The sequence below is a fragment of the Poeciliopsis prolifica genome, unplaced genomic scaffold (genome assembly GCF_027474105.1).
Source record: "Poeciliopsis prolifica strain line A6 unplaced genomic scaffold, Auburn_PproV2 SCAFFOLD020, whole genome shotgun sequence".
In the NCBI taxonomy this organism is placed as follows: Eukaryota; Metazoa; Chordata; class Actinopteri; order Cyprinodontiformes; family Poeciliidae; genus Poeciliopsis; species Poeciliopsis prolifica.
The window spans coordinates 1,695,620-1,709,971 of record NW_026562395.1 but is presented as its reverse complement, the minus strand read 5'-3'; the positions used below and the strand labels follow the sequence as shown (position 1 = coordinate 1,709,971).

At 42.2% G+C, this 14,352-nt stretch overlaps 2 protein-coding genes across 3 annotated transcripts; one reads left to right on the top strand and one right to left on the bottom strand.

Moving 5' to 3' along the window:
- On the top strand, positions 1-8,322 carry zfyve1 (zinc finger, FYVE domain containing 1). The gene is made up of 13 exons (XM_055044390.1): positions 1-261; positions 1,321-1,807; positions 2,270-2,513; positions 2,602-2,862; positions 3,457-3,671; positions 3,755-3,861; positions 4,134-4,242; positions 4,330-4,427; positions 4,552-4,669; positions 4,833-5,003; positions 5,084-5,264; positions 5,904-6,017; positions 6,901-8,322. The coding sequence occupies exons 2-13, from the start codon at positions 1,328-1,330 to the stop codon at positions 7,131-7,133; spliced, it is 2,331 nt and encodes a 776-aa protein (XP_054900365.1). The 5' UTR covers positions 1-261; positions 1,321-1,327; the 3' UTR covers positions 7,134-8,322.
- A 119-nt stretch (positions 8,323-8,441) lies between these two features.
- On the bottom strand, positions 8,442-14,111 carry wdr21 (WD repeat domain 21). 2 transcript variants are annotated; one of them, XM_055044391.1, is made up of 13 exons: positions 13,504-14,111; positions 13,267-13,388; positions 12,683-12,834; positions 12,468-12,550; positions 12,017-12,119; positions 11,278-11,424; positions 11,072-11,121; positions 10,836-10,915; positions 10,592-10,684; positions 10,343-10,440; positions 10,089-10,265; positions 9,846-9,960; positions 8,442-9,762 (listed from the first exon to the last, which is right to left on the bottom strand). In XM_055044391.1, the coding sequence occupies exons 1-13, from the start codon at positions 13,584-13,586 to the stop codon at positions 9,536-9,538; spliced, it is 1,530 nt and encodes a 509-aa protein (XP_054900366.1). In that variant the 5' UTR covers positions 13,587-14,111; the 3' UTR covers positions 8,442-9,535. The 2 variants fall into 2 exon arrangements, with proteins under 2 accessions (XP_054900366.1, XP_054900368.1); XM_055044393.1 differs by having other exon boundaries at positions 11,281-11,424.
- Between the last annotated feature and the right edge of the window lie 241 nt (positions 14,112-14,352).

Genomic DNA, 14,352 nt, shown 5'->3' with positions numbered 1-14,352 from the left:
AATTGGGTCGCAACACACAAAACAAACAAACTATATTTCCCATGGTGCACTGCGTTTAACGCTGACTCTTGACCCTTGTGTAAAAACAAGCCGATCAGCTGCAACAACATCTACCCAGTGGCTGCCGATGCAGCGTAGCTTAGCTTTGCCGACGGGGTAGCTATATGTGGCAGTAGGCAGGATGGTCCCGGACGGCAGACGGGTCCAGTTCTAGACCGAGTCCAGCCAGCGTCTTCAAGCTGAGAACCGTTCGACGAGCGGGTGAGAACTGCTAGATAAACTGACTGAAATTAGGCTTGTTTGGGTTGTCTCTTTGTGTAGTAGCTGCTGTTAGCTTACGGCTGTTTATTATTGAGGACCCTGACTTGAAACTTAGCACCATCTGGGGGCCGCCGCGTTTCTTAATGTTACCTAACAGATTTTGATGTCATCATAAAAAATTATATTTAACAGGCTTGGAAAGTGTCTCCTACCACTGTTGTACATGAGACTGAGTTGTGTTTATCAATAATAATAATAATAATAATAATAATAATAATAATAATCAAATTACCTTGTTATTTATAAGACAAATATTAACTTTCACGTCATAGATGCGTCATAGATTCCTCTAAATGTTCCCTAAATACAATGATTAGCTTTCCATTCAGATCAACAAAGAGCATCGGTAAACATCAGCTTAGCTCCACCCATCTTCCCATCAACTCTGTTCCCATTAGAAAACAGTCTTATGCTGCCATGTGTGCTCATTTGAATTTGCAGTATTTTTCTTCTGCCGCATATGGAGTTTCTACATGTTTTCCTCAAAAGCTTAATATTGGTGTCATCTGAATAGAACCCCTCCTCCGCATGTTTGCTGTGTCTCCTACATGGCTTGTGATAAACTTGTAACAAAGACGACAAAGAGATACGGTTCTCTCATAAAGAGCAGATGTGAGGAATGCATAACCAATATCGTCCTGTCAGCAGATTCTCCCACCTGAACTGTGGATCTGTGCAGATTGTCAGGAACCTGCTTGTTAGCTGCTGTTTGCCCCTCCAAAACATCGTAAACTCTTGGGTTAACACCTTCTACTGAATTTGAGAGAAGTTGGTTAAATTGCATTTGATTTGGTGTTATCAGGATTAAAGGGATGAAAACAAATGGAATCCACACTTTTCAGATAATCTTGTGGTAAAAAGGAAAAACATATATAATTTCATTTCACTTCAATAATGTATCAATAATCTTGCTGCTTCTCTTCAAAGGTCTGAGTTTTTTAAATATTAATAAGCACATTCATTTTCCAGTTTATTAAGGGATTCAATCTGACATTTCAGGTCTACCATGAGTGGCCAAAGTCCGGCGGTGGATAAAGGAATGAACACAGTGCTGGTCTGCCAGGAGAGCTACGCCTGTGGAGGGTCAGACGAGGCTGCGTTCGAATGCGATGAATGCGGCAGCTTGCAGTGCGCCCGCTGTGAACTGGAGCTCCACCGCCAGGAGCGCATGAGGAACCACGACCGGGTTCGGATCACGGCGGGTCACGTTCCCTTCTGCGACGCCTGCAAAGGTGACAACAGCTGCGCCGGCAGACTCAGAGCGGTGGTGCGCTGCCAGGGCTGTAAGATCAACCTGTGTTTGGACTGCCAGAAACGCACTCACGGCGGCGTCAACAAGCGGAAGCACCCTCTGACGCCCTATCCGCCCGCCAAGGCTCCTCACGAGAGCAGCGTGGCCGATGGGGAGTCGGAGATGGAGATCCTCAAGTCGAAGCTGGAGAAGGTGTGCAGCTTCCTGCTGGTTGATGAGAGGGAGGAAATGCAGGTAATAGCCATAAAAGCTTTTTTTTTTTTTTTCAACAGCAGCTCTTTATTTTTACATCATATAAGCGCTTCAACTAATGATCATTTTAGTAATTGAATATTCTGACTGGATAAAAAAATTGGCACATTCTCGAGAATTTTTCTTCAATCAGATAAGCCCTTTTTTTTACATTTATATGACCTCATGCTAAAGGATGCAAATAAACAATCCAATTCCAATTTTAAATAAAAAAACAAAAACATTTTATTGCCTAAAATGCAACATTGAATTAGAACCGGGTAAAGCTAAAATTAAGCCACTCAAGGAATGCAAAATGCATTATGAGGGGTATGAGTCTTTATACTCCAGTTATCGATTAATCGATTACTAAATTTGTTGACAATTATTTTAATAATCGAGTCATCATGATTAATGGAGCCCGACATGATATCATAATTGATATGATCTAATGTGGATTCTCAGGTGAAGAATGAGGAGGACTTTGTCAGCAGACTTGGCTGCACCCCTGATGAGCTCCTCAAGGTGGTCTCCATCTTTGGCAACACCGGGGAGGGCAAATCTTACACCCTGAACCACACCTTCTTTCTTGGAAGAGAAGTGTTTAAGACCTCCCCCACACAAGAGTCTTGCACCGTTGGCGTTTGGGCAGCTTTGGACCCTATCCACAGAGTTGTAATCATTGACACAGAGGGTTTGCTTGGGGCCGGTATGGGACAAATGATTTAATTGTAGTTATTTGCTTACCACCACTGTCACCTGGCCTTTGTTAACCTTTTTTTTTTTTCACTCATCAGGAGCTAACCAAGGTCAGCGAACGCGTCTTCTTCTGAAGGTCCTGGCTGTTTCTGACGTGGTTATCTACAGAACACATGCGGACCGCCTCCACGACGATCTCTTTAAGTTCCTCGGAGACGCGTCGGACGCCTACCTGAAACACTTTACAAAAGAGCTGAAGGCAACAACGGCACGCTGCGGTCTGGACGTTCCACTGTCAACGCTGGGTCCAGCTGTGATTATTTTCCATGAGACCGTCCACACCAAGCTTCTAGGATCAGGTATCTAGCCTGCCAGATTAGATTTGAATGAAATAATTTATTACATCGCTTCAGGTCAAGTGTAAAAAGTCTTAACTTTATGTCTGAAATTAAGGCCTTGAAATACCTTAAATTCATTTTAAAAAGTAAGTTGGCCTTAAATATGTTGGGCAGAGGTCTTAAATTTTGTCTTGGTAATACTATTTACTTACATATATTGTATCTATTTTTTTTTAACGGGACTTTTCTGTCAGGAAAAATTTGAGTCACGCACAAATGTTTTCATTGTATTTGGAATTGAAAACTGTACTGACCTCCCAGTCAGTAAAATCAGTTGCATCGCCTCCCCATGTCAGAGCAACTGGGAGCAACTCTGACTACCTCAAGTTACGACTTGCGTTTCAATATGGCTGCTTCTCGCATCAACAGCAGCGAGATGTGGTGGAAACATGTTTGTTTGAATGGAATTTAAGACGTATATCTTAAATTGTCTTAAATTCCATCCATAAAAAGTCTTGTGTTTGAGTTGGTGAAACCTGCAGTAACCCTGCATTAGTCCAACAGGACAGGAACTCCTCACTGTGACTCCTCTCTGTCCGTGTTCTCTGCACTTAGACAAACCGTCTGAGTCGGCCGAGCGTCTGCTCCAGGAACGATTCAGGAAACTGGGGCTTTTCCCTGAGGCTTTCAGCTCCATCCAGTACCGCGGGACTCGCACCTACAATCCTCCCACAGACTTCAGCGGATTGCTGCGCAGCCTGGAGCAGCAGCTGGATAACAACAATACCCGATCGCCGCGTTCTGCAAGCGTCATCTTCAAGGCTCTGCAGGTGTTGGTGCTAGTCTTAATCTTGCTGCCTTCACATTTACGCTGCTGTGATTCCTGTGAAACTAACCTGCTTCTGTTGGTCAGGCCTTGAGTGAGCGTTTCTGTGGGGAGATCCCAGATGACCGAATGACCAGTAACTCCTTTTTCCCAGATGAGTATTTTACATGCTCCAGCATCTGCCTCAGCTGTGGGTATGTATGTTTTTACAAGATCATTAAAGACAAAAACAAAACACACATGAAATTTACTGCTAATGACGCCTCTCAATGTCGGAGGTGACTAATTGGCCGAGCGAGTGACCAAGTAGTCAGTAGTAAATTACCTTAAATATTTGTAAATAAATCAGTGTACAAGCATTTCTGGACTTACAGGGTATTGCGAAAATTAGATCATCCTGCTGAAAAGTGAATCTCTGACTCAAAAAATATCTGTTGTATCAACATTTTGTTTTTCTTGTTTGCAGGTCAGGCTGCAAGAGAAGCATGAATCACTTAAAAGAGGGACTTGACCATGAAGCCAAACATCGTTGCCGCTACTCTGCGCAGTACGACAACCGCATCTACACTTGCAAGGCAAGTGCAAGCCGAGCAAAACGCCTCTGAGAGTATGAGAAGATGTCTGTTTGCTAAGGTTCTCAGTTTCTGTGTGGACTCACTCAGGCCTGCTACGAGGGTGGGAAGGAAGTGATTGTGGTTCCCAAAACGACGGCCTCATCTGACTCACCGTGGTTTGGCCTGGCCATCTACGCCTGGTCAGGGTGAGTCTAGACAAGCCTTCAGAAGATGCTTGGAAATGGCTCCGTTTTTTTTTTGTATGTTATTTAGATACAAATGGAGCTACCTTATCTATTCTTTCTGTGATGACACCAACACTTTGTTCAGATATGTAATCGAGTGCCCAAACTGCGGAGTAATCTACAGAAGCAGACAATACTGGTATGGAAACCAGGATCCAGTGGAAACAGTGGTGAGGACAGAGATCCAGCACATCTGGCCTGGGGTAAGCTCTAAGCTCGGCTAACTGAGGAGAAGCACGTAGGAAACGTGAATAAAATCAAACTTTGTCAAAAGATGTTCAATGATATTAAAATCTAATACCTCTATGAAAGCGTTCATTTCCGTAATCATACATTTTTATACCTGTTTGTTTTCCCTCTGTTCAGTCTGATGGCTTTTTGAAAGACAACAACAATGCGGCCCAAAGGTTGTTGGATGGAGTCAAATACATTTCTCAGTCCGTCTCCGAACTCAGCGTCAAACCTGCCAAAGCGGTCACTTCCTGGTTGACTGACCAGATTGCTCCTGCCTACTGGAAACCTAATTCCCTTATCTTGGTGCGCATCTATGAATTAATGCATGCTGACCACATGGTACAGACTTGCTTATTTTTATTACTTTTTTTAACTGGTTCAAGAATTGTCACAAATGTGGGGAGGAGTTTCAGCCCAATGACACCAAGCACCACTGCCGCGCCTGCGGAGAGGGTTTCTGCGACGCCTGCTCTTCCAAAACCCGGCCGGTCCCGGAGAGGGGCTGGGGGCTCGCCCCGGTCCGGGTCTGCGATGCGTGTTTTCACAACCGAGGAATTCCAACAGGTAAAAAAAAAACAATAAATCTTTCAATTTGGGCTTTTAATGAAGTACCACAAACAACTTTAATGATCACAAAAAATGACAAAAGGGTGTAGAAGATTGAATTTATTGCATATTCTTTCTCATCCATACAAATTTAGAAGTATGGATTTGGCCACATTTAGCTAATGGCTCTTGGCAGAATTGATAGAGTTTATTGAAGCTGCTTTCCTGGCTAGTCCTGTTCAGGATCAAAGTCTGAGATGAATGTACCGTATGCCTTAAAAACAGACATTATGATCTGACTCATTGTTTTCTTTATCAGCTGGTTGTTTGGCGCTACACATTGGCTGGATATGAGTCCCAAAAATCTAGGCTCCTGATTTGAATTGAGCTACATATGTATACATTTGAGCCTCTAAATATAAAATTGGCCTTGTGTGGATAGTTGAAAGCCCGGCATAAACTCCAGCTTCTGCACTAAATGGTTTTTAAGGATGAATATGGGAATCATGTCAACAACAATTGCATGTAAACTTGTGATCAGGACCGTCAATCTGTATCCAAAGGCAAAGGAAACCATTGTGCAAGCAGACACCCCAGTCCTTTTGTGTTCACTGTTAAATTGGGATCTTGTCTCTGATTGGATGGTTTCTGTTTCAGAGTTACTGGACGCTGCCTTGGAGGAAGAGGGAGGCACCCTGATAGCAAGAAAGGTTGGCGAGGCAGTTCAAAACACTTTGGGTGCTGTCGTTGGTGCCATTGACATACCTTTAGGTGAGCATTACGTTATTCAAAGATTTCAGTAGGTATTTGATTAAAATATAGTAAATGTTTTAATTATATTTTTATTAAAGCATCTTATTAGGTGACAGGGCAGCCTTTCTGTATCTGAAATGAAGGCCTTAAAATGTGTTAAATTATTTTTGTAGAAAAATAAGTCAGCATTAAATGTGATATTTATAGGTCTTAAATTTTTGTCTGCACAGGGTTATTTAATTGCGTATATTTTATTTATTTTTTTCTCGTGGGACTTTTGTGTCGGGCAAAAGTGTGAGTCACGCACAGACATCTTCATTGCATTTGACTGCTGTGTTCCAGTTGTACTCAGAGCTGGAAAAACCCTCTCAGTCAGTAAAATCAACTGAACGCCATCATAAATCAAACTGGTCACTTGGAAACTGGGAGCAACTTGGACTTTTAAAGTGGAGTTCAATATGGCCGCTCCTCTCATCAATAGTAAAGGGGAGGAGACATGTTTATTTCACAAGACGCGTGTAAGAGTGTCTCTAAATTCAACGTTACATGTAGCCCCTTTCACTATAAACTGAACATATTAAAAGCAGTATTTACTTATGGAAAGTAAAACGTAAAATTATATTAGTAAGAGCTGCTGCAATCAATGAGTATGAGCATCACAGGTTCCAACTTCCAGGGTAAATGGAGGGCAGCATATGACTCATGCACCTGCTAGTTTGCTAGCTTTTTTTAGCTACATTATGGGTAAGTCCAAATTTACCGCCATTTGGCAGGGCGAACTTCATACTTTTTGTTTGAGCTGTAGGTCTTAAATTTCATTCATAAGTCTTAAAAAGTCTGAAATTTGGGTTGTTGAAGCCTACAAAAATCCCGTTACCCGCTAAGAATTTCATTCTTCCAGGTCTAGTAAAAGACGCTGCTCGCCCTGCCTACTGGGTCCCAGACCAGGACATCCAGTCCTGCTGCGAGTGCCAAAGGGAGTTCACGCCACGTCTGTCCATCCACCACTGCCGCGCCTGCGGCCAGGGAGTGTGTGACGACTGCTCTCAGGAGCGCTGCCCGGTGCCGTCCCGAGGCTGGGACCACCCGGTGCGCGTCTGCAACGGCTGTAGCCAGAAATCCGGGGAACTCTAGCAGGACGGGAAGCTGGAACGGTTAAAGATGTAAGCCTTCCAGGAACACTGGCGGACAAAACCTCAGTAATGGGATGCTGCACCATTCTCGAGGCGGCAGGACAACAGGACTGTTAATTATGTTTTAACGCTGGTCTCGCATCACTTCTGTTTGATCGGACTGTCAGTATGCCTAAAATTTACACTGTGAATACCAGTTAAAAATAGACGTGACTTGAATTTTGAGAAGAGGCTAACCGATGCCTGCTTGAGGCTGAATTCAGGTTACTTTCGTTGTCTCTCCGTAGATCTCCCTTTACTGTAGATTTAGGCTCTGTAACCCTCCGACAATCCTTTTCAGTATGACATTCTCATACATTGAGCACCTTTTGTGTAGTTCGGAACCAGTTGTGTGGATGATTTGGAGAGCAAAGTAGTTATTAATTGCCTGCAAGAGGTATCGTTTGCTTCATGAAGAGAAATGATGAAAACTTTTACTGTTTTTACCCCGATTGACTGGCAGGTTGTTCTGTTGCATCAAGATGCATTCCAAACAGTACAATAACCTAATAGTTAATATGCAAGTAATTGTTACCTTTACCTAATAGATAACTATATGTATAAATAACAGTAATTACTACTTAATAACGGTGATTAAAGTTGTTGCTGGTGTACACTCAAGTGACCCAAAACAATGCAACAGCCTTAATTGTGCTGTCCATTTCAATTGTTTAGGTTTTATAAGGATTATATAGAGCATATACAATGAAAAGGTTTACTGCAACAAGAATATTTTTAGATGGATTCTGTTTCATGTTAAATCAAATATAAACCCACAGGTTAAAACTCAATAGTGCTTTTATTGGGTGACCGGTTCACAGAAACAACAGTAGAAGTAAAGACCTGTTTGAGGCTGGCTCCTCAAACTGGGAGATATATTACTAGCTTTTAGTGATTCAGTGAATTTAACAACTTTGTGTTGGTCAGTTTTTTTTTTTTTTTGTTTGTTTTGTTTTTTTTCTGCAGAATATCTGGGAATTATAAGACTTGACTGGACGGAAACTGGCTTGGTCACAAAGTCTTCGGGTAAAAGAACAGACTTTTTGACGCCGAGTCAGATCCTATCTCTGAATATAGCTATCACATGGAACGGATCATCGACTTGTGTTCATGTATTTCTCATTCAGGATGTATTAAACTGAAGAAACATTTGTATGTGTCATTTCTGCTGAGTGTTGGGTATGTGTGTTTATGTTACATGTGAAAAATGTTTCCTGTCCTTTTAGGAGCTGGGTTATCCTGAATAACATAAGACACATCAGCAGAAACATCTTTTGTAAATGCACTTGCTGAATGATGCAGCACTTTATTTTGGCACAAACACGTTTCCAAAAACAATGTTTCCCCCTGAGATTTTAAATGCCACTGAGATCATGTTGCTTGCTCAGGGTTACAGTGAAGAACTTCTTAAAGAAAGACAATTCAGACGAGGCTGCAGCGCAATCTGCTTATTCACACCATTGTTTTCGTTTGCTAAGTTATTTTAAAATATGGATAAACAAATAGCAGCTTTTCAAACCTAGTTACCCAAGTAAAATTATTAATCTGGGAAGAAGCTATGGGGTAAATCTGGAGGAGCTGCATAGATATTAGACATTGATTAGTTGGGGAGTCCACACAGTAGGCCTTACAACTGACTCTGGTCAGATGAAACCAAATTAGAACATTCTGCCCTGTGTGGAAAATAAAAGCAAAAGCACACAGTGGCACCAGCATCAAGCTCTGATTAATCTGGTTAGGGAGGAGGTTGACTTTCCAGCAAGAAAAACAACCTTAAAAACACAATGAGAGCAGCAATAGAACAGTCTATATCAAAGCATGACCTCAATGACGACCTAGTCAAAGTACAAAACTGAATCCAATTAATTTGTGGCAAAAACTTTAAAATTGATGCTCCCCATCCAGTCTGAATGCAACAAAAGGTTGTTCTAAGTTATTAATGGAGGTTGAATAGGAATCCATGCCACACTTTTCAGATTTGCGCTGGTAGACTTTTTTTTAAAACTAAACATCCTTCCTCAATTTTTCAAGTATACGTTATTTTCGTTGGGCAGTCATCCCAAAAAACTGAGGAACGTCTGTGGTTGTAATGTAACAAAATTATGAAAAAGTTTATTGGGAGCCTTTTTTCAAGAGAAGTTGTAAGAAAAGTAAACGATGTTTAAGCTCTCGTGGCTCCATTTCCTCCCAACGTCCACAGCACCAATTCTCTAAATTTACACTGGATATTTAACGGTAAACTTGTAAAGTGCATCATCCAAACCCAGCTGCGGTCGACAGTCGGGACATTCTCTGGTTGCGTTCGACTTTCAGCTAAGTCTAGAACATTTACTTAAAGGGACCATTTTTATGGCACCGTCTGAATTAAAGCGATGGCTCTCCTCCGTCCTGGTAGTCGGTGTTGTATGGGAAGTAGTACAGGTCATGCTTGACGGCCATGAGCAGTCCGGGGAGCCCCCTGCTGCCGCCCAAATTCGAGGAGAAGACGACACTTGGGATCATGTCGTTGGCCGCTGGATGGGGCGACGGGATGGTCCTCAACAGGTGACCATCCTTCAGGCTCCACAGCCTTGTGTAGCAGTCTTGGCCCACTGTGTGAATGTGAATTAGTGAGTTACAGTTTTAGTTTGCTTTATCGCTATTTAACAACCAGGAATATATTATCTTCTCCTACCTGCTAACAAAAGGCCTTCATGTTCGTTGACATGAATGGGGAGGTAGGCATGCTCGTTGTGATGCCCTTTGTACTCCAGCACAGGCTTCCTGACTCGCACATCCCACATCTTGATCTAGAAGGAAATTCAAAAAGCTCTTTGGTTATTAACCGATATTCCACTTCTTCAAAAGAACAAAACCATAAAAGCGATCAGCTGAGCTAAAATGCCAACAACAATTTTAAGAAACAAACTGATCTGACCTGACCCAACATGTCTGCCGCCAGCAGATAGTTCTCATCCTGCAGGACTCGTACGGAGGTGATGGCTGACTCGTGGTGGAAGCGACTGGCCTTCCAGCTGTGATCCCTGCGGCCACGCTGCCGGAGGTCTATGCTGAAAATCTCCCCTGATCGGCAGCCGTTAAACAGGACCGGAACCTGGAGACGTGGAGGAAGTCTAACTCCAGTGCCTCGGTTTGTTCTTCTTACATGAGAGCGGAGGACAAAAATCTCACCCTGAGAGCAAAATGCTGTGCCAAGACGTCGGTGCCGACGCCGTACGTCTGTGTCCGTCCCGTCTCTGCATCCTTGACGATGACCCGACGAGTCAGGCCTGCAAACACGCACAACGGCATTAATACAGCCACAATCAATGGACTGTTTTTCATGTAGCTAACCCCTAACCATAAAGCTAATCTGTAACCAAGTGATATTGGTTCACTATCAGATGTATTAAAAGGAAAAATAATGACTGCAGAACAAACCAGTGCTGAAGGTCTTATCAAACTGTGGGTTGAAGCACCAAGCGCAGGACCAAGCTGTAGATATCTTGAAGCTGCACAGCATCCCTGGTTGATCTGGGGAAGAAAAAAAAGTTAGAAAAAAGAGAGATCACACTCTGTGTTTACACTGATGTGTTGAGGCGAAGCGTGAGAAACCGCAGCAAATGTTAACATCTGGTTAAAGATGTCGATATTACTGTCGGTGTTACAAACGGAGCCGACGAACCTGGGTTGGAGTTGCTGAAGAGCGACGCGGGGAGTAAACTAACACAGCCGGGGGTGTCAGCCGCTCCCACCAGACACAACCTAACCCATCAGTGAAGGTACAATACAATATGTGGTAAAAAAAAAAAAAAAAAAAAACATGTACTTGATGTTGTTTTGCCTCAATGTCAATTTTTTTCAAACTGTAAATGTACAATATTGACGACATAAAACCAGAAGGCTGAGGCGGAAGGATACAGAACATGAGAGTCGGGGTAGTTAACCGAGGCCCAGCAGATGGAGTTCACCTGAAAAACACACAGCAGGCTCCTTAATATAAGTATAACTGGTACATCTAAGAACAATGTCCACATCTAAACCATTGATAAATGTTTAAAGGCAGCAAACCAGACAGAACAGCGAGGTAGATCTCTTTATATGAATGTCTTCTAGGAATGCCCTACCACCTTGCGGTTGGTGAAGTACAGATTATCGCACATTTCCACGGACAAAGAGCCCCGGCTGCCACTACTGAAGTTCATAATGCCGTACTTGCAGCCACCGTGAGACACGTCGTTGACGGTGAACACTCGCTCACACACAGAATCCCCCTGAGAGAGACAAGGAAAGGAAAAGAGATAACAAATGAGGGTTTTTTTTTATGCTAGTTTTGATCTGATCTACACAATAGCAGGAAAACAAATCGTTGCCTTTGTTTAGAACTCCAACACTGATAACGATTGTCATCAACCCTCAACTTTCTCATTCTTTTTCTTGTTTTCCGTCATCACAATCCTCTCTACCCCAGTCACTTCCTCGCAGGATAAGCATTTTGCCAACTTGAATTTGTATCTAATTTGTGCGTGAAGGGCAGTGTCCATCTGGACAAGTCAAGTTTTAACTGTGCAGAAAGTTAAAACCCCTGAAATGATGAAAACCCAATAAATATTGCAGCCGAGCAACATGGGGTTATACTTTTTTGTTTTCTTTTTCATCTTTTGCTCTTTCCTTCGGTTTCTTGTTCTTCCTTCTGATTTATGCAAAAGCACTTTGAACTGCCCTGTTGCTGAAAATGTGCCATATGAATAAAATTACCAAGCAGTCCCGTGATTGTGAAAATGCACACATTGATATTGTGATAGCAACTATTGTTTGATGCATGTTGCAGTCCCAACTTCGAAGGGGTGCTTGAAGTGCTCTCACCACGATGATCCTGAAGTTGTCTGTGTTTGGGTTGCTGTTGTCTGTGCTCTGAATCTGCAGCTTGTGGCGCCTCATTCCGCTGACTTTTACCTCATGGACAAGCCTGGTTAGTAAAGTAAAGCCACATTAACAATCTGTCCCAGCACGGAAACAATAATTGCTTCTCCGTGATTTGAATTTTGATTCATTTAACAATCCTGTTGAAGTCGATTTGTTGGTTTCATGGGCATTTAGAATCCAACATCAAAAATTGGTCAGAAACAGTAATAGTAGCCAATATGTCTTTCATAAACTCACTCTTTTACATGTGGAACCAAATATACTGAAGATGCATTTAGTTTTACGGGTGCTGCTCCCTGTAATGCAGTAAAGCATTAGTCCTTGGGGAATTTAAATGTGTGGGCCCCATGTTTCCCCCTGAATGGGGCAAACACAGTCATGATCTGCTTACCTGCAATAGGAGTTCTCAGGTAACAGTCCAAGATGCCTTTTGTGCAGCAACAAGGATGTGTTCAATCCAGTCCTTGGGGCCTTCTGTAAGAGACAGATGCAGGTTTAATGGCAGAGGCTCAGTCCTTAACAGGAAAAATCTGCTAATGTTGCCCAGCTGAATTTACAAGTGCAACGTCTTGGAAGAAGTAGATTATCCATTCACAGCACACTTACTGCACACTCATCTTCTGCCAGTCTCTTATGTCTCTGCTTCTCCCTTTCCTTTTCTTGCAGCTGTTCTCTGGTCAGCGGGTTGCAGTTATTGTGTCCAGGAAGCAGACGGAAGTAGCGGTTCTTCTCAGGGTCAAAGTAGAAACCGGGCAGCTCTGAAAGAACAGAGGGACAACTGAAGCGTCCATAATTTGTATTTTCATCCCTCAATTAGCGATAACTGGAACCAATTTATCACCAATACGTTATGTAATGAACCAAATTTTTTTGCTTACTTGGAAACATTTACAGGTATTTTTTTAAGTAAGTCTGTGAAACTGAATAGTCTAGTTATCTCAATTCAGGATTTTTATTTGCTGGAAATCCATGATCATCAAAATAAACAGAAACAAACACAATGTATATTGTTATGCTTGTAATAAACTTATTTTATGCATGTATTTTGCCCTTTTGAATCTAATTACTAAAAATATTGGACATCAAGAAGACAGTCTAATATAGCTCTATTAGTATTTTGCTCATAATATTTTGAGTTTCTATTGTCAAGTTGCACCAAATGTCCCCCGAAAACGTAATCATTAGGATACCTGGTACTCCGCTGTTGGATTTAGAGCAGGAAGAGGCTGAGGTTGGAGTAGCTGAGGCAGATTGGTTATCATGTTCCCTCTGAGATGCTCTGTGAGACGGCCCAGCATCACTATACTCCTGCCTATAAACAGGAGATATTAATCAAAGCCAATTCTGGAATGAGAGACAACATGTGGAGTTACAATAGCGTGTTTTTTGAGTCTTAAATGTGCATCGTGCTTAGTTAGCATGGCTACCACTGTTCGTCGCTGGACGATCTCTGTCGATTTCCTCTGTACCACCCCTTTCGACGATCCTGTCGCCATTTCCACTTCTTCATCTCTGTTCCTTGACTCCGACAGGCAGATTTATCATTCCGCGGAGCCCGTGGTTCACTTCTGGGTGATGAACTGCGGTGTGTTTACTCGTTAGCTTAGCAATGTTAGCTTCGGCTCTAACGAGACCCGTTTGATTTCATTCGCAGGAGTTCAAAGCGTGCAAATAAAACGCAGATTCGAAGGTTTTAAAACCTTTAATGATAGATTCGATTGAAAATAAGCCCAAGCATGTGTATATGATGATATTAACGTCAATTATCTAAGCTGAATCTCTTGAGCTCAGTAGCTAAACGTAGTGAGGTCTTTAAAGTACCTCGGAAATGGGAATACGTATACTAAAGAACGGAGAAATATAATGCTCAAAGTTTGCTTTATCTTAAAGATCGAGAACACTAATATAATCTTCTTCTTCAAAAAATGCTAGATTAAAACATCTGACGTTGTCTTTTGTTAGCATAAGCTATAAAAATAAACGTTCTGCATTTTTCTGGTTATTTGTTCTTATTTGTGTGTTTTCCGTTGATCAATAAGTAATTTAATGCAACACCAGGGACCCAACTGTTTCCCCGCCCTTCGGTTAATTTATTGGACAACTTTAACAAAGAGTTTCTGACGTACCATGTATTCATTGGCTGTTTGCTCTGTAAGCGCTTTGCTGCCTTTGAAAGTAACTCGAAATTCTTGACTTCTTACCCGAGCTATCAGGAGGCTAGAGTTAACAGGATAGGGTAAATAAAAGCCGTAGTAAAATTGGATTGTGGCGAACTT

Bases quoted from the DNA above. Each gene is read 5' to 3' on its own strand.
- zfyve1 (XM_055044390.1), top strand. From the start codon at position 1,328: ATGAGTGGCCAAAGTCCGGCGGTGGATAAAGGAATGAACACAGTGCTG. The intron at 5,004-5,083 runs GTGCGCATCTAT...AACTGGTTCAAG, and splicing joins AACCTAATTCCCTTATCTTG to AATTGTCACAAATGTGGGGA. The intron at 5,265-5,903 runs GTAAAAAAAAAA...TTTCTGTTTCAG, and splicing joins CAACCGAGGAATTCCAACAG to AGTTACTGGACGCTGCCTTG.
- wdr21 (XM_055044391.1), bottom strand. From the start codon at position 13,586: ATGAAGAAGTGGAAATGGCGACAGGATCGTCGAAAGGGGTGGTACAGA. The intron at 13,389-13,503 runs GTAGCCATGCTA...TCCTGTTTATAG, and splicing joins TCGTCCAGCGACGAACAGTG to GCAGGAGTATAGTGATGCTG. The intron at 12,551-12,682 runs GTAAGTGTGCTG...TGTCTCTTACAG, and splicing joins TGGCAGAAGATGAGTGTGCA to AAGGCCCCAAGGACTGGATT.